Below are 25,555 nucleotides of genomic sequence, written 5' to 3' on the forward strand. Positions count from 1 at the left end.
AGTAACTGTCATGTGACATATTCGAAGTCCCTGAACTGACAGTATTTCGTTACAAAGAAATGAAATATATTTGGAAGTAGTTACATATTTTGTATGTCTTTCACAGGGGCTGACAGCGCCTACCTCAGCATTGATTCAGCCACAGGTGAGCTGACAGTTGCCCAGAACATCAACAGAGAAGGGGCCAATGCCAAGTCAGTTTTGTCCCTCACACTGACCGTCACTGACCAGGCCGGACTCCAGGCAACCCAAGACATCACCTTCACAGTGGAGGACATCAACGACCTGCCACCGACATTCAACCCTTCTTTGTACGAGATACAAGTCACTGAAAACACCCCTGTTGGTGAGCGTCCTTGGAATTATGTTCCTGGAATTAATTCAGCAGGACCCTAGGTTGTCCAAGGAAATATCTGGCGAATATTGTAATCGGATTGTATCAGAATGGCACTTGTTTAGCAGATATAGCAGCAGTAGCAGCATGTGCTGGAAGTGGTTTTGGTCGGATGTTTTTACAATTTGCACCATTCGTGTGTAGCTACGTTCTCCAAATCTTTCAAGACCTGGCCAACCTCTGGAAGTCCTCCCCTGCTAATCCTGATGTAGATACGCGTGAAAGGACTGAAGTACTGTCTTATTCCCCATTCATCCAAAAAATGTTATGTTATATATCATATGAGTCAGTTACATATACCTCAAAATGACCCGCAGTTTGCATGAAGCTTTCATGGATCCACAGAATCGATTTCTGTTCTATCCCAGATTAAATCCTACAGGAATTAGGTTTCCTGCACTATTAGCGTGTTCATAGACTCAGACAAAACTCTCCGATTATCTCTCATGTGTCACTTTGATACACTTCAGACTCTGACCTGCTGCAGCTCACCTGCGCCGACGGAGACATCGGTAACAACGCTGTATTCACGACGTCAATAGCCAGCGGGGACGATACAGTCCGGAAGTTCAAGATGGCTGATCTGAAACTATTGTCAGATTCTAATGTTGTCGACTATGAGAGTCTGGAAGCCTCAAACTATATGTACACCCTCATCGTCACTGCAGTGGACACACCCGATGATGGCAACCCCATGACAGGAACAGCAGTCGTCAAGGTCTTATCTAATATGTTTAATATAGGTCGTACTTGTAGGACGTTCAGAGCCCATTTTACAAAGAGGCAGTAACCCTGAGACGATCGTAACACCTGAACTATAACATAGACTTTCGACAGTCGTAGCACTACGATCGCTTTGAGGAACGGTGCCCTGAGCAGAATATCTCGTGAAGATATTGGTTAGAATTGGCCTTCTGCAACAAATACTTGTGAGAAGATTGTTACCTGATCGGGTGACGTCGTTGACACATTCAATTCTATCCCATTTCCGTTGATCAAGGCACATTCTGTTGAAGACTGGGTTATTAGTCTTGACTCGAGTATAGAAAGCCGTCATATCACTGGAATATTGCTGACTGCGGCGTTAAGCAACAAGCAAAAACAAACAAACAAAGCAGTATAAACCCCAGAGATAGTAAATTAGGGCGATGTTATTAAACAGCTCTTTCATTAAAGCGTAAGACACGCAGTGTCGTACTATACCCATGTACGATTTGCCTACAATGAATAAGAAGTGGACTTCACACCTTATACCCTGATCCGTTCTTCAAAGCGATCACACACTTGCAGTTCGCTTTGGCATCCAAAAACCGTTAATGGGAACTAGTCAATTGGTTATCCTCTGATGCACACATTGTAACACATTACAACAGAGAAAAAAATGACAAACCTTTGCTTCTGTCCAGGGCCCCCATTCATCACGAAAATCAATCATACTTTCCTTTAGAACCAGATGATCCTTGATAATATTTACGTGCAGTGCACTAGGAATGAGTTGTACAGATCATGAAAATCTTAAGATGCCCACCTTTTTACATGCAATTTAAACCTTTATGAATCCTCTATTGTTCCAGGTAACTATTGTACCTGAAAATGAATTTGACCCAGTTTGGACAGCGCCATTTGCAAGCGGAAGTGGTAGTTTTCATGACATTGTCATATCTGAAGATACTGCCGTAGGCTCTGTTCTGACAACATTTAGCGCAACTGACAATGACAAGGGAGACGATGGCCTCATCACTTACACCATCACAGGGTCAACGGCAGGTAAATGTCAGTACAAGAAATACTTCATGATTATCCGATGATAATACACTCAGAGGGCTACCTGTGAAAAACCGTGTCAAAACTGGTCTTCAGTCATTGGTCACTGGGAAAAGCCCGCCGACAAGATTGGCATGCTTTGAAGTTTAATAATGCCCAATTATTTGCAGATAGCCACAATACGACTATAGGTTAAGACAATAACAGAAGTACGTAGTGTTTATTAATAATTCTGTACCATTTAACGTAAGAAGATTCTGGTCACAACTGTGTACTAGTTTACTATATCCATACATCAAATTCAGCTGGCATCAGGGTCCATCTTTGAACCGTGTCCTGTAATCCGTTATTATGCTCCCGAAATTAGCACTCGATTGCATATGGATTTTTGTTGCGTTTGTTTACGATGCTGTCGACGTTTAAATTTTACTGATAACGTCGGTGTCATTTTCATGTGAACGCTTGACATGCCAATGCATGTGTTTATGACAGTTGGATATTGATTCAGAAAGACGTGCTTCTGATAATAATGGTCTTTCTTTTGCTTATGGAATTGTTTTCATTTGTTCTGCACAATGAACTCTTGAAATATCATCTTATTTTAATCAAACTCTTTGAGGATTTGGCAATGCAGAAACCCTATGTGTTGTTTGATATTAATGGTCAGTTTTACCTAGGTCGCATGTTTAACTTTTCACAGCCTCTGGAGCCTCTGCTGACAGCATGTTCTCAGTGGACAGTCACACCGGAGACTTGATTGTCACGGGACCATTGGACTACGACTCTGGCACCAATGGCGTATCCAGCTATACAGTTTCAGTAAAGGCATCAGACAGTGGAGGTACCCCTAGAGAAGTAGCTGGCACAATCACAATTGCACTGACCAATGTTAACGACAATGCCCCTGTCTTTGACCAAAGTGAGTACAACTCTAGCATCGCCGAGGACAGTGCCGTTGGGACAGCTGTGATTTCCCTCAACACCGACGACCTTGACGGTGATGATGTCAGCCTGTCCATCACTACTGGTAGGGATGACCTGTTCGATTGCGACGGAAATGACATCGTCGTCAAAGCTGTCCTAGATTTTGAAACAGACAAAGTTCACATTCTCGTAATAAGGTTAGTTGTTTTGGTATATAAGGTTGATATCTCGATTAAGCTTTCCTTGGGAGGTGGTTAACGCGCCCGCTCTTCACTCTGAAGATCTTGGTTTGATTTCCCTCATACGTACAATGGTGTGAGGCACATTCCTAGTGTTCTCTGTCGTGATATTGTTGGAATATTGCTAAAAGCGGCGTATAAATATGGTACTGTTAGTCTCACATCATTGCTTTCATATTTCATTCTACATTGATAAACAGACATTCTTGAAAAATATATATATTCACCTAGATCAATTATAAATGCACTTTTTTGTCATGAATCAGGGCATCTGATGGAGTGCATGAAACTGACGTGACCGTGAAGATCGACATAACGGATGCTATAGACGAGACACCCGTCATCACCATAGCAACCACGTCTTCTATGGCTGAGGAGCAGACAGTTGGGACTCCCGTAGAGGGAGGCTACGTCGTTACAGATGCTGACGAACACGATGTTCATACTTACGCCCTTACTGGTAACGAGTTTCTTACAATACAAATCCTGACAAATCCAATAAACCCCTTTCTTCTTATGATGAAAAATGTGTATTCAATATTGCTTCCATGGTAAGCTATATATGAACGAGTAAACGTAATCTCCTCGACACGTAAGAAATGGTTTTCTCAACCTCCACTGTTAAGTGACCTTCGATCACAATTTATGGCTAAGGGTTGATGATGATGTGTATGAATCAGCATGTACAATGTACGTGAACGGTCTCCTCCCTCCTATATTACGTACGAAGTAAGTGACCACCTCCAACACCCCCCACCCCCCACCCCGACCCACCACCACCCCCTCCACTGCGTCATGAGCATCTCCTACTAGCTACAGCCCCAGAACAAAATGGGTGGTCCCCTCTTAAAATCACCAGTTTTTGACCCAGTAATCCTTTACGTCACGATTTGCTGTTAAGTCAAAATATTTTTTTCCTTTTTTTTTCCTCCTTTGACCTTGTACTGCCTTAATGTTCTTTCTTTGCAACCATGTGGACACAAATGTGTTCTCTGCCCTTGATGTGTAGCTGTTCTTCTGTCCATTCCTACAGGTGTCGATAGTCCATACCTTACCATCGACTCATCATCTGGTGAGTTGTCAGTTGCTGCCAATGTTAATAGAGAAGGACCCAATGCTAAAACGGAACTTTCTCTCACCTTGACCGTCACTGACCTGGCTGGGCTACAAGCTGTGCAAGACTTCACTATCACAGTAGAGGACATTAATGATCAACATCCAGTTTGTGACCCGTCGGTGTTAGAGGTCGAGGTCACTGAAAATGCGTCAGGAGGTAATGCAAATCTATACCTTGGTGCAAATATTGGAAATGTTAGCTGTCTGTAATGGAACCCCAGGTCTTCTATGCAACATGTCTCCTCTAAGCAATGTGTGCAGACCAAGGGTCACTGTTGTGTGAGTCAGGAACGATAGTGTTCGCTGGCCTCGCCGAAGAACTGGCTTCATTTTCATTTACGTGGGCACACCATACAATGTGTGTTTGAGTCTGTCCACGCCATGGAATTGCTATCAAATTGCTAAAAGTGTCGAAACTAGATTCCCACCTGCTCACTGTCACCAATGAGGTGAAATTACGTGGCTGGATTAACGTGATTCGTGAGACATGAGACGTTCTTCTATCAACGTGACTCGTAAGGCAGGAAACGTTCTTCTGCTAATTTATCTCGAAGGACATGAGACCTTTATCAGTTTGACTCGTAGGACATGAGGGGTTCTTCTTCAACCTGACTCGATAGGCATGAAATCTTCTTCTGTAAGTTTGTCTCGGAGGACATGAAACGTTCTTCCATCAGGCTGATTCGTGAGACATGATATGTTCTTCTATCAGTTTGCCTCGTAAGGCATAAAACGTTCTTCTATCAATTTGACTCGAAGGAATTGGGGCGTTTTCAATGCCGTGCTTTCCATGATGCTGTAGTTCATTGAACATTCCATTAAGATGTGTACTGAAAACCTTTTCACGTGCCTAACATTTCACTTTCAGATATCGAACTCCTACATTTTACATGTGTTGACAGCGATGTCGGCAACAACGCCCAGTTTGGCTTAACCGTAGAGAGTGGGGATGATACCCCTAATAAGTTTAAAGTTTCCAACTTTAAACTCCTCACTGACTCCACTAGCCTTGACTACGAGGCTTTAGGAGCAGTAGACTACATGTCCACCCTGGTCATCACAGCGGTGGACACACCAGACCAGGGGGAGGCTAATACGGGGACAGCGATAGTGAAGGTGACGGTCAAACCAGAGAACGAGTTCGATCCTGTGTGGACAGGACCTGCTTCAGATGGAAGTGGAACATTTACAGGACTGAGTGTTAGCGAGGATGAAGAACCTGGTTTTGTGATCACGACTTTCACAGCAAGTGATGACGACCACGGTGATGATGGGGAGATCACCTACTCACTTGTGTCCATCACTGCAGGTACATTATCATAGATGTTCGGTGAAGTGTGATGCACGCCAGTCAGCAATAGACCAGTCTGTGCCGATTATGACACAAGCGACCCAGCCGTTGTCTCAGCTATGCATTCCTGTAAAAAAACTAAGATTCATAGCACCTCGGAAACTCCTTAATACACCAATCGTTCGTACAGTGATCACGGAACAACAAACAATATAATACTAAAATTGTAACAAAATATAAAATGTATACAGTCATTTAATCAATGTGCACTCAATATCAAAGAATACATTTGTGTCAAAGTATACAATTTTTTTTTATAATCATTTACCAGAAAGCAAACAAATACATACTTGCCTCTGAATTGATTCTGTGAAATTACCATCAGGGTTTTTCAGCATCTAGCTATCTAGCTTTAGCCTATGTTTTGTTTTGTTTTTATAAATAGCCTAATCCTAAACCCTAAAACCAAATCCTTAACCTGACGCTAAAACCTGGAAACATTGTTGATAAATAGAATACATTTAAAAGGGGTTTACAAGCGGAACTCTTACCGGAAATAGCTATTTGTGGTTTAGCAAATGCTAAGCAAGAAATCGTGTGTGGGGGGTGTAAAATGCATAATTCTAGATCCACCGGTAAAAAAATTGACCTTTTTTCTTTTCTTTTCTTAAAAAAAAGTTTGTGTCTCACTAGTTCTGGGTATTCTTTCTTCAGCTTCAGGTGCATCTGTGTCGGACATCTTCATCATGGATTCCCACACAGGAGAACTCATTGTAGCTGAGGACTTAGACGCTGATGTAGGAACCAACGGTGAGGCAAGTTACACCATTGTAGTGAAGGCATCGGACAACGGCGCCACGCCACGCTCTGTGGAAGGAACCATCGCCGTCTCCCTGGACAACGTCAACGACAACGCTCCCGTGTTTGATCAGACAGAATACAAGGCAGACCTTAGTGAAGACAGTGCTGTGGACAGTGTCGTGATAACCGTTAACACTGACGATTTTGATGGCGATTCCGTGACACTGTCAATTACGTCAGGGAGGGATGATATATTCAAGATTGATGGAAGTGACGTGAAGGTCAAGGCTGCACTCGTTGATTACGAATCTGCCCAAAGTCATCTTTTATACATCTTGTAGGTTGCTTAAACCCAGGAACATTTCGGGTGTTTTATGTTAAGTGTTTAAAACTGCTAAATAGTAATATGCTCATATCAGGGCAATGCAGGGGTTTGGACAGGGGATGCTTGTTTGAATGGGTGGGTACGTGGGTAGGTGGTATGGGTTATTTTTCAAGTTAACCAACTGAAAGGTTATACATACCAGTACCTTACTGTAAAAAGACAGTGTACAACATAGAATTACCTTCTACACTCCTATCCTGTGGTCGACGCAGGCGACCCTGCCGTTTTAGGCGATTTGAATTGCCTCCCCTTGGAATGCTTGAAACCTGGGATCGTCGGTTCGAACCCCGATTCGCCCAGATTATGTTTTTCAAGGTTTAGTATCACCATACCGTTCCGTTAGGTTTAATTGGTGGGTTTAACGGCATCATTTGAGGGTTCCCTCAACATAACACTGACTCCCTATAATGCAAATGGAATATTCATCAAAGTGGCTTTAAACATAACTCATTCACTGCTACCTTAAGATACATACCTACGTTCATTTCTGTTTCTGTTTCAGGGCGACTGATGGCACGTTGGAGTCCCGAATATCACTGCACGTTACGGTGGTGGACGTCGTGGACGAAGCTCCAGTCATCACCATAGAGACGACAGGAACCATGTCCGAGGGTCAAGCTATAACCACAGGTGTGGACGGAGGGTTTCGTGTCACGGATCCCGATCAAGTGGATGTGCTGTTATATGAATTAACAGGTACGTATGTACATCCTGTGAAACAAAGATGTATATTTTGTGTTATGACAGTGTTTGGAGATTAGGGAATCCGGGAAAGGGACACAACTCTGATGACTGGGAAAACCCAGTTAACATAATGTGTCCAAATGATAAATATACATTTTAGCTTTGACATGTGTGGTGATATCTGATGGTAAAATCTTGTCTATTATTAGAAGTTGGGTTGCAATGATTAAAATTTATCATAAAACATCTCCTTCTTTATCATGCATTTTAGACGTTTCAAAGCGGGGACAGTAGTCAGGAGCACCGCTATCTAGTGTGCCCTAAATTAAATTATTTGTCGATATTTGTCAGTGACATACGGTACCCTTTTTCATGCCCTTACGTCCACCAGAGCGCACTGTCCACTACCCCTCCACACACGCACATAAGCTGACCCACTGCGAAATTATTGAATTACTGTTCAACGTACAGGGGTTCGACTCACTGTTTGGACAATAATATTTACCAATCAAAACTCTTAACTTTTCGAATATTGTATTGTTTTTTACATGTTATGATTAACATATATTTCAAATTTGAATGAAATCGGTCAAGAAATTAATATTTCAGAAAATTCTACCGCTACGCTCATTACAAACATTGATTCCAATTCCTGTGGTTCAAACCGTTAGTTTCAACGTACCTGTAAACGTGCTCATCTCACTACAACCTGTATCACTTCTGACTTTCCTTATTTAAAGTTAATCCATCAAGACGGGACTGTTCACTGTAAATGTTGAAGTCACATATCATCCAATCCTAGCTCGGTAGATCCATCCTCAAGTTGCTAACACTGGTTTGTCCAGGTCAGACTCGATTCAGACCACACAGCTGGAATGCTGAGTGTGGCGTTAGTGAATGAGTGAGTTTAGTTTTACGCCGCACTCAGCGATATTCCAGCGGTCTGTAAATAATCGAGTCTGGACCAGACAATCCAGTGACCAACAACATGAGCTGAAGGCATATTACCCCGGGACCTTCACGGGTCGGCGTTAGACAACAAATTAAAGATACTGCGTGGCTGACTAAGTTTTCATTCAGTTTATGAATTCAAACCATCTTTATTTCATCACACTGACGTTTTATACTTAAATACATTTATGTCCTTGTATTATCTCTTATAGGAGCAGATAGTCACTTCCTGAGTATCGACTCCGCAACCGGCGACCTGTCTGTGGCGGAGCATGTCGACAGAGACGGTGTTGGTGGTGTTACTGAGCTGACCGGACTTACACTGACGGTGACGGATCAAGCAGGACTCCAGGACACAAAGGACTTTACCGTCTCAGTTGTCGACATCAATGACCACGCCCCCGTGTTTGACCCAGCTGAATACAGTATTGAAGTCACAGAAAATACTGCTGCTGGTAATGTTTATGAGATATATGCTCAGATTTATTGACTTATTAACAACTATCTGAGTATTAACGTGTTGTATTCCCAGAAGGTGATTCAGTATTTTTGCGTAATGTAACAGTAGACATGAAAACATGCATCTATCTCCTATGAAATTTGAGCATAAATTACGATTGAAGGCGCCACGCATTAACTAAGTGCTTTTACGTCAAGACTTCAAGAGTATATATTGAAATCGCCTCCAGTCGTATTCTTCAACCAAAAATCGGTAAAAGGTGCTGATATGCATGCTCGATGTCTCCAGGGAACACGTTCCAGTGAATCTCCGCTATACCCTGGATGCATCTACTGCCCGATGAATTTATTACCTCCCTTGGTTGGCTTTTCAGCCAATCAGGTGTCTACGCTTGGAAGTTGAGCGTTGCAATCACAACTCACTTTCCCCGGCCGATTAAACTTGGCACCACAAGCCAAGAAGAAGTTCCCTGAAAGAGATAGAAGTGCTCTCGCATATATGTTTCTAAAGTTCCGGACTTGTCAGTTTGTCTGTATGATTTCCCCACAATCTGAGTCGCACTGCGAACAAACCTTTGGTGCTGCGACCGCTGTCTTTGTTTACACTGGCAAGCTCTGTTGCAACGGCGGCGTAGCAGATCGGCTACTGTGAGAATGCGGAGCCAGCAAAGGGAGGTAATATAAGTATCGGACCGACCCTTAGATGCATCCAGGGTATAGTGGAGACTAGTCTGAACGTATAACCTGGAGATATCAGGATGGATGGTATGTGGCATGGTCAAGAACATGTAGAGGTGGAATGTATCGACATGTCCCCTTGGTTGGTTCACATTGTCTTGTCTTGGATATCACCTTAATATTGATGTCCTGTTTCCAGGCACGTCCTTATTGGACTTTGTCTGCACTGATGGTGACTCTGGCAACAATGCTGTTTTCGTCATGGGTGTTGGAGATGGGGACGATTCCCAAGCACAGTTCAAGGTGTCTGGTCAACAGCTCCAGACGGACTCTAATCTCCTTGACTACGACAGTCTTGAAGCATCAGGCTACATGTACACCCTGGTCATCACAGCAGTGGACACACCAGACCAGGGCGAGGCCAACACGGGGACATCGATAGTGAAGGTGAAGGTCAAACCAGAGAACGAGTTCGACCCTGTGTGGACAGGACCTGCTTCAGATGGAAGTGGCACTTTCGTCGCCATCTCCGTGAAAGAGGATCTCGCTCCTGGCGATGTTGCAGTGACTTTTACTGCTGTTGACGACGATCTTGGCGATGATGGGGAAGTCTCATACAGTATTGTGTCCGTAACCGCTGGTAAACTGTGTTCTTGAAATCTGTGTTGTTTGATACGGGTGTGATGGTTCCGACTCGTACTTGTAATAAACGTTCAAGCCAGACATAATGATTTCGCCTTAAACGAGAGAAACGTATCAGTGAAATACAGTGAAAAAATGACTGAGTTTAGTATTACGCCACTTTCAGCAATATTTCAGCGATATCACGGCGGACACACCAGAAATGGGTTTCACACATTGTACCCATGTGGGGGAATGAACCTGGGGCTTCGGCGTGACGAGCAGTTTCAACCACTAGACAATCCCATTGGCCTCAAAGAAATACACCCAAGAAAATAATCCGCCATAACCTGAACTCAGGTCATCACCGCAGAGTAACTAATCGCGCAAATGGAATTCAGTATTACAACACACACTTTTGGGTATCAAAGGTCATTGTGCGTAATGGGACGGATTAAGTGAGTACCAGTTGCCCCGCAGTCAACTACGGCCCCCACGACTGGTACAGCGAGTCTGTATCAATGCCGTGGCAGTAGGATGAGCAACGTCGTTATTGACACACATTTAACCACCCATCAGTCGATGCATACCACGACGAAAGTGTTGCGTTGCTTATCCAATCTGGTGATTGTACTATTGAATCCCAGGTGGCTCCCGACTATTATTATCCATTGGCTGTCAACAACATACTCGTGCCCGTCGGAGTCAAAATGTCTGGATACAGTTTGGATAAATAATTACAGTATAAGTACAGGAGATTAACATTCTGTCGCAGGAACTGCGTGACTTATTTAGCTTACATACTGTTAACGTTTAACGACAATCACTCGCTTATTATTTATTTCCTGCAGCTTCTGGGACAGATGGAGCAGATAGATTCTCCATGGATTCAGCGACAGGGGAGTTGTTGGTGGCAGGCAGACTTGACGTCGATTCCGCTACTGGAGGGGTGTCAAGCTACACAGTCGTGGTCAAGGCTTCGGACAATGGCCCAACTCCCCGTGAGACACAGGGAACCATTACTATATCGCTAGAGAACGTCAACGATATCGCACCAGTGTTTGACCAGACGACCTTTGAAACATCCGTCGATGAAGACGCCGCTGTGGATGTTGTCGTGATGTCCCTTGCCGTTGTTGACCATGATGGTGACGCTGTGACGTTGGCTATCGTCAGTGGACGAGATGATCTGTTCCTGTGTGACGGACATGACGTGAAGGTCAAGGCCGCGCTGAATTTCGAAGAGGAAGCTATTCATATCTTAGTTGTACGGTGAGAAAAAAAACTCAAAACCTCAATAATATCCTCTGAAATATACTTGTTATACCAAAGACAACCATCCTGGTTCACGGGCCTCTCATCAACATTAATGAGAGGCCCAGGAACCAGGATGCAAAGACAACATTCAACACCTACAGAGTAGTGTCACAAGGGAGGTAACTCCATGTGCTGGAGTGACTCCTAAAATAAAACCTGGCTGGCTATTCTCGAAACGTTAGTAGTCCCACGAACTTCTTAAGCCCATTCTTAACACATTGGCTTCGATCAAAGTTAAGATTCCTTAGGGCGTCGAGAATAAAGGCCCGGGTCTTAATAAACAAAATTGGTAATTCTATGATGTTGCTTCCATTGCCCACCTTTCTTGAACCCTATTGTTGAACCTTGGGGTCATCTTTTTGTTCAAGGGAAGCAAATGTAACGCTTTACTATATTAGCAAAGTATAACCATTGACTTGTCGGCATATAAGAGTCTGCCTAAATATCCATATGTTCTGTTTCACTTTGAAGTGTTTTAACGGACCATTGAAACACTTTTACTTGCAATACAGTCCCAGCTGCCTGTACTTAATGTTTTTGTTGCCAGTGGAATTTACACTTAACTTCGATTGCCTAACACCATAATATTTCATTAGTTTTAACACCACAGTTATAGCTGTCATGGTGTCACACTGCCAGTATAAACATCAACAGAGATTATTACACCAGCAAGCTTGACATACACTAATCTTGTGAAATTTGTATTTCATGAGCGAGAGCGAGGCAAATACATAATTTTGCACAGGTTTCGTGTAAGTCATAATATATGACACACTTTTTCGAGTGCAATATTTTCTGTATTATCCATTTTATTCATGTACGTTTGTGCAACAAAATACGGTAAGCAAGTGTCACGGCCCTCTTCACTGACTTCACTTTGACTTCTTTGATGACATCACAGACGTCGAAATACAGAAAGAATGGTTGTTGCGCAATAGTAATATATCTACATGTGCACATATGATACATAAGACACTGGTTATGCTCCACCATATGGGTAATTAATATTGATATCAGTTCAGCTATTCTAACATTCTAACCCAAGTAATTATAGCATTTCGATTTAGTTTAATAAAATACGCCCTGATGACACCTAAATACCGTGTTTAATCTCACAAAATTGCAATGGAAACATATGCTTTATTTCAATCAGCGCTTCTGATGGCACGTTCACCACGGATTTCACAATACACGTCAGCGTCAATGACGTCATAGATGAAGCTCCTGTGATAACTTTGGGAGGGACAGCGTCGATGGCAGAAGGCCAGGTGGTGGGGACAGGGGTGGATGGAGGGTATGTCGTCACGGATGCTGATGCTGGAGACACGCATTCTTACTCCCTCAGCGGTGAGTCATTCACTCCCTCAGTACTGCGGACAATACTCAATTACTCATTCGACATACTATCTATGCCCATACTGAGAAGGGGTCTCTCTTTTAGATGGGATCTAGTAATCCCAGCAAGTTAGATTTGATCAGTTCAAAAACATTATTTTTGTTTAAACACAATTAGAAGTGATACCCAAAAGGAAGAGAGAGTTTTTATGGATGTCTGTATTATGTGGAACTCAACCTTTCGGAGTATGTTAACTGCTGTCTAACTTGATGGTCCCTGTCGTTGTTCAAAGGGTACCACGCAGTCAATGAGCAACAACCCATGCACAGACCACAAGCACCTGAGCATTTCAAGGAACCATTACCTCCGACCGATTTGGTTGTATTTTACAACCCCGTACTGGTTTAACATTCTCCACGTATTTCCATACACTTGATGTGATAATCAGACGAGGACATATTGTTATACTGTTGATACTCAGCTTTCTCCTGGGTCTCCTGCAGGTACGGACAGTGGCTATTTGTCCATAGACCCAGGCACTGGCGAGTTGTCGGTTAGACAGAACGTTGACAGGGAGGGAGCCGATGGAAAAACTGAGCTGTCCCTCACACTGACTGTCACTGACCAGGCCGGATTGCAAGCCACCCAGGACTTCACCATCGCTGTGGAGGACATCAATGATCTTCCGCCTGTGTGTGACCCAGCGGTCTTCATAACGGAAGTCACAGAAAACACTGCCGAAGGTGGGCTCATGATCTTTCAACACTCATCATTCAGTTCAGGCAACATGACACTGTGTTTGAAGGGGTACTTTTGGTTCTTTTGGGATTTTCTTTATTTTTTGTTATATTTTTATTATTTTCTGTTTTTGTGGGTTGTCATATTGTTGTTTTCCAAGTGGGGGCACATTTAATTCTTCATAATTAATGTGTCACGAATTTAATGCGAATGTGAGGTTCAAGTCTAATATTCGTCACGAAACTGATCTGTGTTGATAATAAAATGTAACATCCTGAATATACATATGATCCATTACCTGAGAAAGGTATACCTTTTTACAATTGACGGGCGTAACATGTGTTGTAAACTCTTAAAAAAAATAGGGGATCTTCAATTTTTTTATTTACGATCAAATATATTTAGGAGATTTATCGGAGTCAATAAATGTTGATATGATATTATTGAATGTTTTGAGAGTGCATCACCATTTGCACTTTCTTACAACTATAGTTATTTGGAATGTAGTCGCTTTTGAAAGATGATTGGTGTAAGGCATGTAATTTGCATGTATACGATTTTCTTTTAAAACAAACGACTAGAAACAAACACTAACAAATATGTGATGCAAGATGAGTGTCACAATTAATGTTCTAAGTGATTTCTCGACCTTCTTGAAAACACGTCAAAATCAAGAATGGGACCCGATGCACGTGTATGAGGCTACCGCGTCGTGCACGTGCATATCATGCGTTGTGTTTAGGGGTGGTAATAGAGGGAAATGGCGGTGCGTTCATAAGATGTCTGTCTTGAAACGTTTGTTAACGCTTACACTTCCTATCTAAATTGCATTATCCCCTACTTTTTGAAGAGTATATATGGAAGCCTCAGGCGTGTGGGATATCATTCTATTTTCATGTATGTGTTGTTTGCTGCTAACAGATACTGTCCTGCTTGACCTAACTTGCACTGACGATGACGACGGTAACAATGCCATGTTCAGCGTGTCCATAGGCAGTGGAGATGACACTGATCCGAAGTTCAAGATGTCCGGAAAGCAGCTGTTAACGAGCAGCACCCCGTTAGACTACGAATCGTTGAAGGACAATGACTACATGTACACCCTGGTCATCACAGCAGTGGACACACCAGACCAGGGTGAGGCCAACACGGGGACAGCAATAGTGAAGGTGAAGGTCAAACCAGAGAATGAGTTCGATCCTGTATGGAGTAATCCGTTACCCGACGCCAATGGTTACTTCAATGACGTCACTGTTGACGAAGACGCTGCTCCGGGGACGGCAATAACAACAGTTACGGCAACTGACGACGATCAGGCCGACGATGGAGTGGTTGTTTATGAGATTACTTCAATTACAGTTGGTATGTTCTATGTCTCATATTTTGGATATTTCTGTTACAATCCGAATAGTGCATGGTTGTCAAGCTGCTTATGGATTAATATTGTTCAAATTATCAGTGTAAATGTACATATAGTGAACTTGCTGATATTTTATTCTCTGAAAGAAGGAGTCGAATATTTGCCCATCCTGTCCAGCAAAAATATACTCTATTTGTAACATGCGAATCCAAAATGATATTTTCAAGTATTTTCTCAGACAAATTTCTGTCCTCAATTATTTACTATCAAACTATCTGACTGGTTGATTGAGAGCTGCTCATGATATTAATCAGCGGTTTGTCTGACCCATAGCCTGTTATTAACATACATCTTATCCGGTGTGTTAAATGACCAAACATATCAATCCGAAATAATTATATTTCTTACTACGGTCTCTTTATAATATAATGACATCATTGAAGAAGGTTGAAAGATACATGTCGTATCTCATCTGCGTAAATCGATGCTCATGCTGTTGATCATTAGATTGTCTGATCCAGACTCGCCATACAGCTGGAATATTGTTGAGGGAGGTGTTAACAACAAACAAACCAAAACAACAAATGGTTAACATGTGTAAACCATGTAAATATGTCTTTGTTGGGAAAATCAGTGTGGTAGTAAACATATTTCTGTCAAAGATGACGGATCCGACGCTCTGGGGACATTTATAATCGGCTACGACACCGGCGACCTGCAAGTCAAGTCTGAACTGGATGCTGAGGGCGGCATAACACGCTACGACATTTCAGTCCGGGCTGTAGACCTCGGCACCACTCCAAAAGATGTGACTGCCTCTGTTAAAGTGTACGTCAACAACGTGAACGACATGGCGCCTGTGTTCTCAGACACAAAGTATCAAGTAGAGGTATACGAAAACGTCACCGCCGATTCCGCTATCTTCACGCTAGCGGCGACCGACCCTGACGGAGACGCTGTGACGTTTGCGTTAGAAGGCACTAGTGACCTCTTCGAGGTTCGGGGAGACGAGGTTATTTTACTGAAAGCATTAGACTTTGAGACTGACAGATACCACTCTACCATCATTAGGTAAGTGGAATATTCACATATCACTCAACCTTTGCTTTCTCTTTATCAAATGGGACGGTGAGGTAGACTAGTGGATAATGCGTTCGCTCGTCAAGTCGAAGGCCTGGATTCGATTCCACATTTCTGGTATCCCCCGTGATATTGCTGGAATATTGCTTAATGCAGCGCAAAACTCAACTAACTCACTCACTCAATACAGGGTCGTTGATTAATAAATCAATGGAATTCAGATTTTCTCAGATAACAGCTGTATGCAGTGAAGCGAAATTTATCCATATTATTCCATTCACCAAAGTAAAGATCATTGTAGTCATATACGTAGTAATGAAGTATAAAGTAACAACATTAATTAAATACTGTTCACAGCGCCAGTGATGGCATTCACACCACATACGTTTCATTCGTCGTAAACGTCGGTAACGTCATGGACGAGCCACCCTCCATCACGGCGCCAGGTTACTCCATACCAGAGGGGCAGCTCATTGGCACCGTGCTTGGAGACGTCTTCATCGTCGACGACACTGACCTAGGGGACGTTTTCAAGTACATCCTTTCCGGTAGGTCCTTCATATTGATAGTTGTAATCGGGCTACACAGAAAAGAGCTGACTTTTTACACGTTGTATGAAAGGTGGAAGGAAGTGAACGCCAGCAATAGAAACTCATGCGCAAATTGCGAAGAGCGCTGAGGATTAAGGGTTATCTCACTAAACATATTTGGATATTTTTTGACAGTTTCTTATATAATTTCATATTATTTATCAGGTACTAATGCACATATGCTGTCCGTCAATGAAGACACGGGAACGTTATCAATCATGGAGACAATCGATTACGAAGGCGGCATGACTGTGCTTGAAGACGTGACCTTGACCGTGACAGATCAAGGGGGACAATCAGCTAATGCTGATCTTCGGTTTCCCATCCGGGATATTAACGACAACCCGCCACTGTTTGCCAATCCATCGTACACTGCATCGGTTACAGAAGGTGGCTTGGATGGTACGTATACGTCCAGGAACTTGTACGTGATACGAATAGTTAATAAAACTGGATCAAATATATAATACTTTGACATGATTTTATTCTGTATATATGGTATAGTCAGATTGTGAAATTAGTCATTTCGTGACTAAAAACTTCAAGGTCAGCCATTTCGCGTTATTTTGTGTAACAGCCATCAATATAGTTCAGTCATGTCATGACATTTCATTTCATCTGGACAGGGGTTTGTGAGGTACCGCTACTCTGGAGACCGCAAGTGTCAAAAAACAGGTGTAAATGTTTCAAAGCCACGCTAAAGTGCAATAGTCACTGCCTCGAAGGTTTTAACTGTTCAGATGAGTGGTGTTGAAATTGTGATCCACTTTCGTAGATTAAGTTATTAAGCGAAATTCCGCTATCAAATATTCCCCCAGCGAATAGCCGTTTGCGAATTGTTTCAATACTCTTCACGAAGAAACACTGGTGTTTATGTTTTTTCACCGGAGGTGTACTTTAGTTTCGTTTGGATGGGTTTATGCTCTTTGATGGGTGGGGGAGGGTGTATTGATCATTTGTATTACTATTATTTTATTCTATCTTCATTACTCTAGTTTGGGGTTTGGTTACGATATGTATTTGCTAAAAGAGGCTTTAAGGAGGCCTGTTTTCAATCTAATCGTCAGGTCAGGTCCTGATTGACTTTGTCGTTACCGATGAGGACGCGGGTGTCAACGGAGAGTACAGTATCAGCATCCTATCCCCCACCAACATCGGCAGCATGTACAACATCACGGGGACAACGCTCTACGCCAACCCTTCCAACATCGACTATGAAGCCCTAGTCAATACCGACTATACGCGTACATTGACGGTGGTTGCCATAGATACGCCGGTGGACGGACATGCGTTGACGGGAACGGCATTAGTTGTCGTGACGGTAACACAAAACACTGGCACTTAACAGAATCAGTTCACTGCCTCGACAATGTTTCTTGTTAAGAATTCTTAATGTAAACAATGGAATAAATCAGAATATCGGAGTTAAAAGTTCACATTATATAAGAGAATACGTAACTGGCGGCTTTTGTGTCTGTAGACCTCATCAATATTTGAAACGTTTACAGTTGCTTTTTGTGTTCAGTCGTCAAAGCGTGAACAGATTATACGCATCTGTTATAAGCAGGACCCTCGTGTGCTGCAGTGAAGTACACTGAGCGATAAATATACCATACCTCTCTGTATATTGCCATAGTGTTAGTTATAATTGAAGATATTGGAAAGATATGTATGTTTGTCTGCTTGTCTGTTTGCGTGCGTGCGATTATGTGTGCATATATTGTGGATGCATTCAACAGCGTTCTGCTTTTAAAGACCTCAGACGTTTCGTGTTCAGTTTGTTGTTTCTGTTTACAACCCCACATCAGCAGCCAAACTGATAAATGCTTTTATTTCTCATATCTGAGCCTTTTGCCATGGCATCATGGGATGCAGATATGTAGATGAGCTTTACAACATTTTCCTTACTTGTTGTGATTACGAAACAGCAACCAAATTTGAACTTGACATACCAGCAACTATATCTAGTTCCAAAGGCATTTTCGGCATCTCCTACGAAGAATGAAATGAAACGTTTTATCTGTGTGGCAATCGGACTCGCAGACTTTAGAATTTTGAAAAAAAATGTATTTTTATATAATTTCTGATAGCTATTTCTGTATCGTCATTTCTGCAGTTTGACCTTTGTCCTACGTCCAAAATTCATGACCCGTGAAGATCCGGGTTTGTCTTAAGCAACCCATGCTTGTCGTGAGAGACGACTAACGGGATCGGGTGGTCAGGCTCGCTGACGTGGTTGACATACGTTATTGTATCCCGATTAGCGTAGATGGATGTTCATGCTGTTGATCATTGGATTGTCTGGCCCAGATTTGATTATTTACAGACCGACGCCATATACCTGGAATATTGACGAGGTATGACGAACTCACTCACTCCAAAATTTATACTTCCATTGAAAAATTTAAAAACGATACACATTGCCGTTTAGGTGGAGCCAAGTAATGAGTTCACGCCTGAGTGGATGGAACCCGTCGTTGACGTCAACGGCATTTTCCCCAATGTGACGGCGATGGAGTCAGCACCGTTTGGTTCCTTGGTGGCCAATTTCACCGCCGAGGACAGAGATGATGGGGAGGATGGGAGGATCGTTTACGAGATACGGTCAATTACTGCAAGTAGGTTTGCAAGGGCCGCTTCGGAAAATGTACCTTTAATTGACCGTCACACCGACGTGCAAGTGATATATTCACCGTGGTACTTGTGATTGACTTTATGGGTGACTTGGGTTTAGCAACTTCACGGCCTCAACAGTGGGGAGGGACCCCCAGTAGACAAGTCCACTCACAGTCTTGACAAACCGGTACTTCAACCACTGGGCTAATTCATTCTGCCCAGTGTTCCAGACCTACCCCAACTATGCTCCCGTAGGTTTTCATCATGTGCACGTACTAAAACTGGATTCAAACGCTGGTTTGTCACCATATGTTAGTAAAAGATAAGCCTTGTAGTAAGAGCGCCGCGACGAAGACCGGTTCGATTCCCCACATAGGTGTAAAACTAATTCCTGGTGCCCCAAGCTGGAATATTGCTGAAAGCTCGAACCGTATCATTTTAGGAAGGGTCGACTCAACGATTTGTTTGCTTACTGCGCACATGTGAGGAAAGACTACGTTTCAGAGAGCAGCAATTGTTCCATCGAGCTACAAGGTGAATCACTGTGAGGTTTGGTCAATTGAGAGGATGCTGTGGATATGCTCAAATTGAATTGCTCACCCTGTATTTTGATATCAGTGCAATGTGTCTCCTCACTTACTCAGTGAGTGACTTTTGATGGTTTTATTTTCCTTTCACCTACTCGTCACCTCGAATTGCTGTAAAATTGCTGACCCGGCGTCATGCATTCTTCACTCACTTGCATACACACAAAGTTGATGCCCTGGACCAAATGTCAGCCCTTACTTTATAATGGTTGCATTTTTATGTGTTTTCTGGTTTTGTTACTACAAGGTAATGGCATTCTGGAGGATGGTGTGTTCACGATGCGGGAAAATGGCGGCGTAGGTGGGCTGTACACGTCGTCAACGTTGGATGCAGATAGCGTGTCCTACTACGAGGTTGTCATCTCTGCTTCTGATGCTGGTGACACCCCTCGTTCTGTCACTGCCACTGTCACTGTCAACATTGAACAGTCAAATAAGCCAGGTAAGGCTGTCGCTTTGTAGAAAAGTGAGTGAGTGAATGAGTGTAGTTTAACGCCTCTATTAGCAATATTCCAGCAATATCACGTCGTCGGACACCATAAATGGGCTTTGCACATTGTACACATATGGGAATTCGAATTCTGCGTGCCCAGCAAAGGTTTTAACCACAACTCTACCCCACCGTCCCTGCTTTGTGGCCGATGTTTCTGGGTAAGATGGTTTTTACAGCATCTCCACGTACCGTGTGGGAGCGTGGGGTAGCCAAGTGGTTAAAGCGTTCGTATGTGGTGTGTGATGTGGCCACTATCCGTGTAACTGAACGTTGCGCTACTGATAAGGTTGGAGTAGTGTTGATCGCAGCGCAAACCAAAATGTCAAAATGTCAAATGATTCAGGCGCAATTGGATCCGGTTCCTGGATGATTGTTGTTTAACGCTGAAATATCATTATATGATAGCAATCCAGTGGTTGATATCACGAGCATCTGGGATACAACGACAGTCATCAACCACGTCAGCCATCTGACAGGCCGATCCCGTCTAACGCCATTACGGCAAGCACCTGTTGTAGAGCTTCTAGCAGCATATGTTAATGGTAGTATCAGTGTGTGATTATCAAGGGACACCTGAATTGGGTTTAACAAATTGTACCTATGTGCCTTTTCGAACCTGGCCTGGCGATCAAACCACTAAGCTGACCTGTCTCGCTAGAAGTGAAAACGAAGAGTTCGATACTGATTAGTGTAAAGATACGTGGTTGAAGTGACAGCAAGGGGTCGGTGTTTGTTGTTGCAGGTGTCACAAATCGGTCTGGCGTGGACATGGAGACGTGGACTTTGAGGGCAGGTCTCATGCTGATGACCACAGCTGTGCTGATAGGGTCTGCCATATATGCAAAGAATGCACTGTGGTGAGTATTACACATTCCATGTGGTGAGTATAGACCCACCCTGTAGTGAGTATAGGCCCATCCTGTAGTGAGGACAGACCCACCCTGTGGTGAGTATACACTCAGCCTGTGGTGAGGACAGACCCACCCTGTAGTGTATAGAGAGCCAGTCTGTGGTAAGCATAGACCCACTCTGTGTTTAGGACTGATCTTCAGTAACCGACGATGTTCATGCTGTTGATCATAGGATTGTCCGGTCCAGACTTGATTATTTACAGACCGCACCCACATAGCTGGAATATTGCTGAGTGCGGTATAAACAACAACCGAACTAAACCCCGTGTTGTGTTATAGCTTTGTTGTGTCTTCTTTTTTATAACTGAAACTTGCAGCAGAAAAAAAGCATGGTTATTGGTCATTGAAAAGGTTTGTTAAAAAAACACTTTGGATGGAGAATTGCTATAGAACTTCCATATTAGTTTGAAATTCTGAAGGGAAACCAGTGTGAGATGAGTCTCTCACATGACGTTTTGTGTATGGCTGCCTAGAGTATTTTATATAACAGAAAATGTTAGGGGAAGGGACGTTGTAAGCTTTTAACTTTTGTTGCTGAGTATATACAAACACTCGTGTAGAAATTGTTTCAGTTGAATATTGCAGGTGAGCAGTTAATATAGTTGTTTTTTTTTTACTTCAGTCGACCAAACATGCGGCGACCAAAAACGCGGCGAATAAAAATGCGTCCAGGTAAGATATAATCGGAGTCAAACATAGCTTCATGTCTGTTAAAACTGGTAGTGCAGGCAAAAAGAAAATACACCCTTTCGGTTTCTTGGTAACACAGTTCTCACCCTTGCTCTTTTCGCTTATATTTTTAAATGTTTATACGTGCTTGTTTTTGTTGTTGTATTTTCGTTTTTATTACTCCATAACGTGGGTACAGGGATGAGTCAGTAAGGCTCCAAAATACAGGTAAATCAGTCAGGGGTCTAACTCACTCAGCCGAAGTAGCTTCCACATAAATTGAAATCTGCCAGTTATGTAGTAATGCCGATCATGCATTTTGTGTATAATTAGGAAAATTTTCACGTTATTTAATAGGGGTCATCTAAGCTTTGCCCTCTATCTTTTTCAGAAAAGTTTCAAAGAAAGGTTGAGAGGCATTGTCCTGCCGACAAAGTGTTGTCTTTAGCGGAAGTTGTGAGTATTGACTATTGATCATCAATTATCAATTAATTCGTCACGGAACTTTGTATAATATCATTAAAATACAGGTATTTGTACCTTGGTGATTAGCTCGCCTCACACATGAATGTAACTTTCCGATTGGTTAAGCGCTATTCTATTATTTTCAGTGTACTCCGCTTACAGGCGATGTATTGTTTTCAATGTACCCCGCTGGGAATTTCGAACTCTTCTGGTGCTTCATGGTAGTACTCCTTTGCCTCGAATAACATTGAATCACGCACCAAGCACAGGGGCTTGTATTGCTGAAAATAATACGTCCTGGGTCCAACAAGCTTACACTGATATCCATCCTTCTATATATGTGTATGAATATCAGTGTAGGCTTGTTGGATCGATGTTCATACTGTTCATACTGTTGGTCACTGGATTGTCTGGTCCAGACTTATGCTTATTAACAGACCGTCGAGACTGTAGACCCTAGGACCAGCACCCTGAGGATTTTCCGGATCTTTCAGCGTTAATCCATTACGAGTCTAATTTAGCGCACCACGGCTTCTTCCTGAATCTGCACGGATAATGCATCACACATGGAACATTGTTACATAATGAGCAACACTGTTACTTTACAGTACCAGTTAATCTTATCGACTTCATTAACATCACTTCTTAGTGTATTTGGAGCAAGCCCTGCGTAGGCCATTGTATGAGTAGAGGGGCGGTACGGTAGCCCAGTGGTTAAGGCGTTGGCTCGTCAAGCCACAGATCCCGGTTCGATTCCCACATGTGTGGTACCAATTTCTGGTGTCCCTCGCCGTGGTATTGATGGAATATTGCGTAACAATGAACTCATTCAAACTCAGTTGCGAAGATAGATGTTATGTGAGGTCCAGAATCGATAATTTACGGACTGTCACTATTTACCTGGCACATTGCTCATTACAACCTTAATCAACAAACCGAGCCTTGAGGATTGTCTGATTACAATGCAGTTGGTTTGGTGTGACCCGTGATGCGGCAGACACCCAAGGAATAATGTAAGACTCTTTAGCTGCTGATTATCGATTTTGTGGTTGAAATAAACGATTGATGTCATGCATGTTTATTCCAGGAATCATGGAACGCTGAAGCCGGTAAACCATCGAAAAAGATTCGACCGCCTCCATGAGATTCGCTGTCGACTGATATTGTGAGTTTGCATAAGAACCAGCATCACTGAGAGGCCGATATCAGAACTACGAAGATTTTGCTATGGCTGACCACTGCACCCATATTCTCTACAAATGGTTTTCAAGGGTCTGGCGTGTGAAATGCCATGTTAAACTTTATGTTTGATTTCCTGAATAAAAGTTCCGCGATTTGAATACAGAGTATGTCACAACATAGACAAATTGCGTCTTGAAGTTTTGGTATTGGATACATAGATTGTGAAATGCTTTGTAATCAGTTTTTGGTTGAGGTACGTTTCAATATACAGAAACGTACCTTGGGTACATATGTGCAGCGCCGATAAAGATGCTTTTAGCAGTAATATCTGATAGAATGACGTCACAACGCATCCTATAGCTATCTGGCCCATGTGCTACCTTATGTGGATGACTGATTTGAATAAAAAATATTGCTGTATGAAATCATTACAAATGACATTTAGCATGCATTGTATTTCAGATATCAGCACAGTCGTGATGATGTCAACGTTAAAACAGTATTCAACACAGACCTCACCACACTTCCGGAGAAGACTATCTGATTCACCTACTCCGTTTTCTACCCCTTTGTGATTGCCCTAATGATACACAGAGAATATATAAAATGCATGTTTGTCGTCAATTACGAACACGACCTGAAATGGACCTTTGAGCCACGCTGAAAAAGGGAAAACAGATTATTCTGGATGAACCTCAGAAAACAGTTTCAAACAAACATATTTTCACCCGCGTGTTTATTTAACTGATGATCATAAAGACATATTAAAGGTAATAATGAAGTTCGTCCAGGTTGTACGGGCAATATGTATGCATGTAATATGTACTTAAATACAAATATTCAATATCTAGACCAACAGTTGACCTACAATTGACCTATACCGTGTTAATGACGTTGCAGCTAGCTTGGGTATGTTTAAAAAGCTGCTATGCATGTACATATTGTGGATTTTAATGTAAAAGACCTCCGACTTCACAGGTTTGGGCCTGTGATAATGTAGCTGTATATGAATTGTTTATATAATATTTACAATGATTTAAAATGATAAAAAAATGAGAAACTATATCATACTTTGTTTTTATTGTAAGGTGAACATACTTGTGTATCAGAGAGTAGTTTCGTGCCGTAATACAGCTATTTGGCGGTAGTCTGTAAATATTCGATTCTGGACCAGACAATCCAATGATCAACAGCATGAGCATCGATCAACGCAATTGGGATTGGTTGTTGACAGGATATTAGGCTTGAGTTCACCGTTACCACTCGTGACTACTTTAATTTATTGGTTGGTTAAGTTTATCGCCGCACTCTGCAATATTCCAGCAAAATGGCGGCGGTGTGTACACAGTAGAGTCTGGATCAGACAATCCAGTGAGCAACAGCACTCATATCGATCAACGCAACGGGGATACGATGACGTGTCAACAAAGTTAGCGAGCGTGGCAGATCCCGCCTCTTCCGACAAGCAAGGGTTGCCGACAACCTGTTCTCTCCCCGATCTTCGCGGGTCCTCCTTCATCAAGCATGAACAATATATCAATTAACAACATTTCCATATCCAAGTACAATGTAGACTGAACAATGACGTAAATAGTGTGTGCGTGAGTGAGTCAGTTGGGTTTTACACCTGTTTCAGCAATGTTCAAGCAGGGGTAATATACAACTATAACGTCTCCCTGGTTCCAGCAATATCATGGCGGGGGACAACATGGCCTAGATTTTCGAAGCTCTCTATAGCTAAGCGCTAAGATAGGCGTTAACATTACCTTACCACTATTTAAGAGAGCTTCGAATATCTGGGCCCAGAGCTTTACATATTGTACTCATAGACGTGGGGAATCGAAAGAGGGCCTATAGCGTGACGAGTGAACGCTTTAACAACTGCGCTACCCCAGACCCCCCTT

General features: G+C 42.7%; 2 protein-coding genes across 2 annotated transcripts in view; both read left to right on the top strand.

Annotated features, from left to right (window-relative positions):
- Positions 1 to 606, top strand: part of LOC137260687 (protocadherin Fat 4-like) — a 28,625-nt gene extending 28,019 nt beyond the window's left edge. The window contains exons 24-25 of the mRNA XM_067798280.1: positions 107 to 346; positions 539 to 606. Coding sequence (XP_067654381.1) covers positions 107 to 346; positions 539 to 606 — 308 coding nt within the window. The remainder of the gene's footprint in view (positions 1 to 106; positions 347 to 538) is intronic.
- Positions 607 to 2,881: 2,275 nt separating this feature from the next.
- On the top strand, positions 2,882 to 24,712 carry LOC137260689 (protocadherin Fat 4-like). Its single transcript, XM_067798281.1, has 23 exons — positions 2,882 to 3,279; positions 3,588 to 3,781; positions 4,355 to 4,594; positions 5,306 to 5,746; positions 6,443 to 6,866; positions 7,417 to 7,610; positions 8,762 to 9,004; positions 9,886 to 10,326; positions 11,159 to 11,579; positions 12,778 to 12,971; positions 13,464 to 13,703; positions 14,620 to 15,060; positions 15,721 to 16,129; positions 16,496 to 16,686; positions 16,894 to 17,130; positions 17,796 to 18,049; positions 19,160 to 19,346; positions 20,179 to 20,373; positions 21,167 to 21,281; positions 21,958 to 22,007; positions 22,396 to 22,460; positions 23,557 to 23,634; positions 24,114 to 24,712. The coding sequence occupies exons 1-22, from the start codon at positions 2,882 to 2,884 to the stop codon at positions 23,611 to 23,613; spliced, it is 5,631 nt and encodes a 1,876-aa protein (XP_067654382.1). The 3' UTR covers positions 23,614 to 23,634; positions 24,114 to 24,712.
- Positions 24,713 to 25,555: the final 843 nt, after the last annotated feature.

The sequence above is a fragment of the Haliotis asinina genome, chromosome 14 (assembly GCF_037392515.1).
Source record: "Haliotis asinina isolate JCU_RB_2024 chromosome 14, JCU_Hal_asi_v2, whole genome shotgun sequence".
In the NCBI taxonomy this organism is placed as follows: domain Eukaryota; kingdom Metazoa; phylum Mollusca; class Gastropoda; order Lepetellida; family Haliotidae; genus Haliotis; species Haliotis asinina.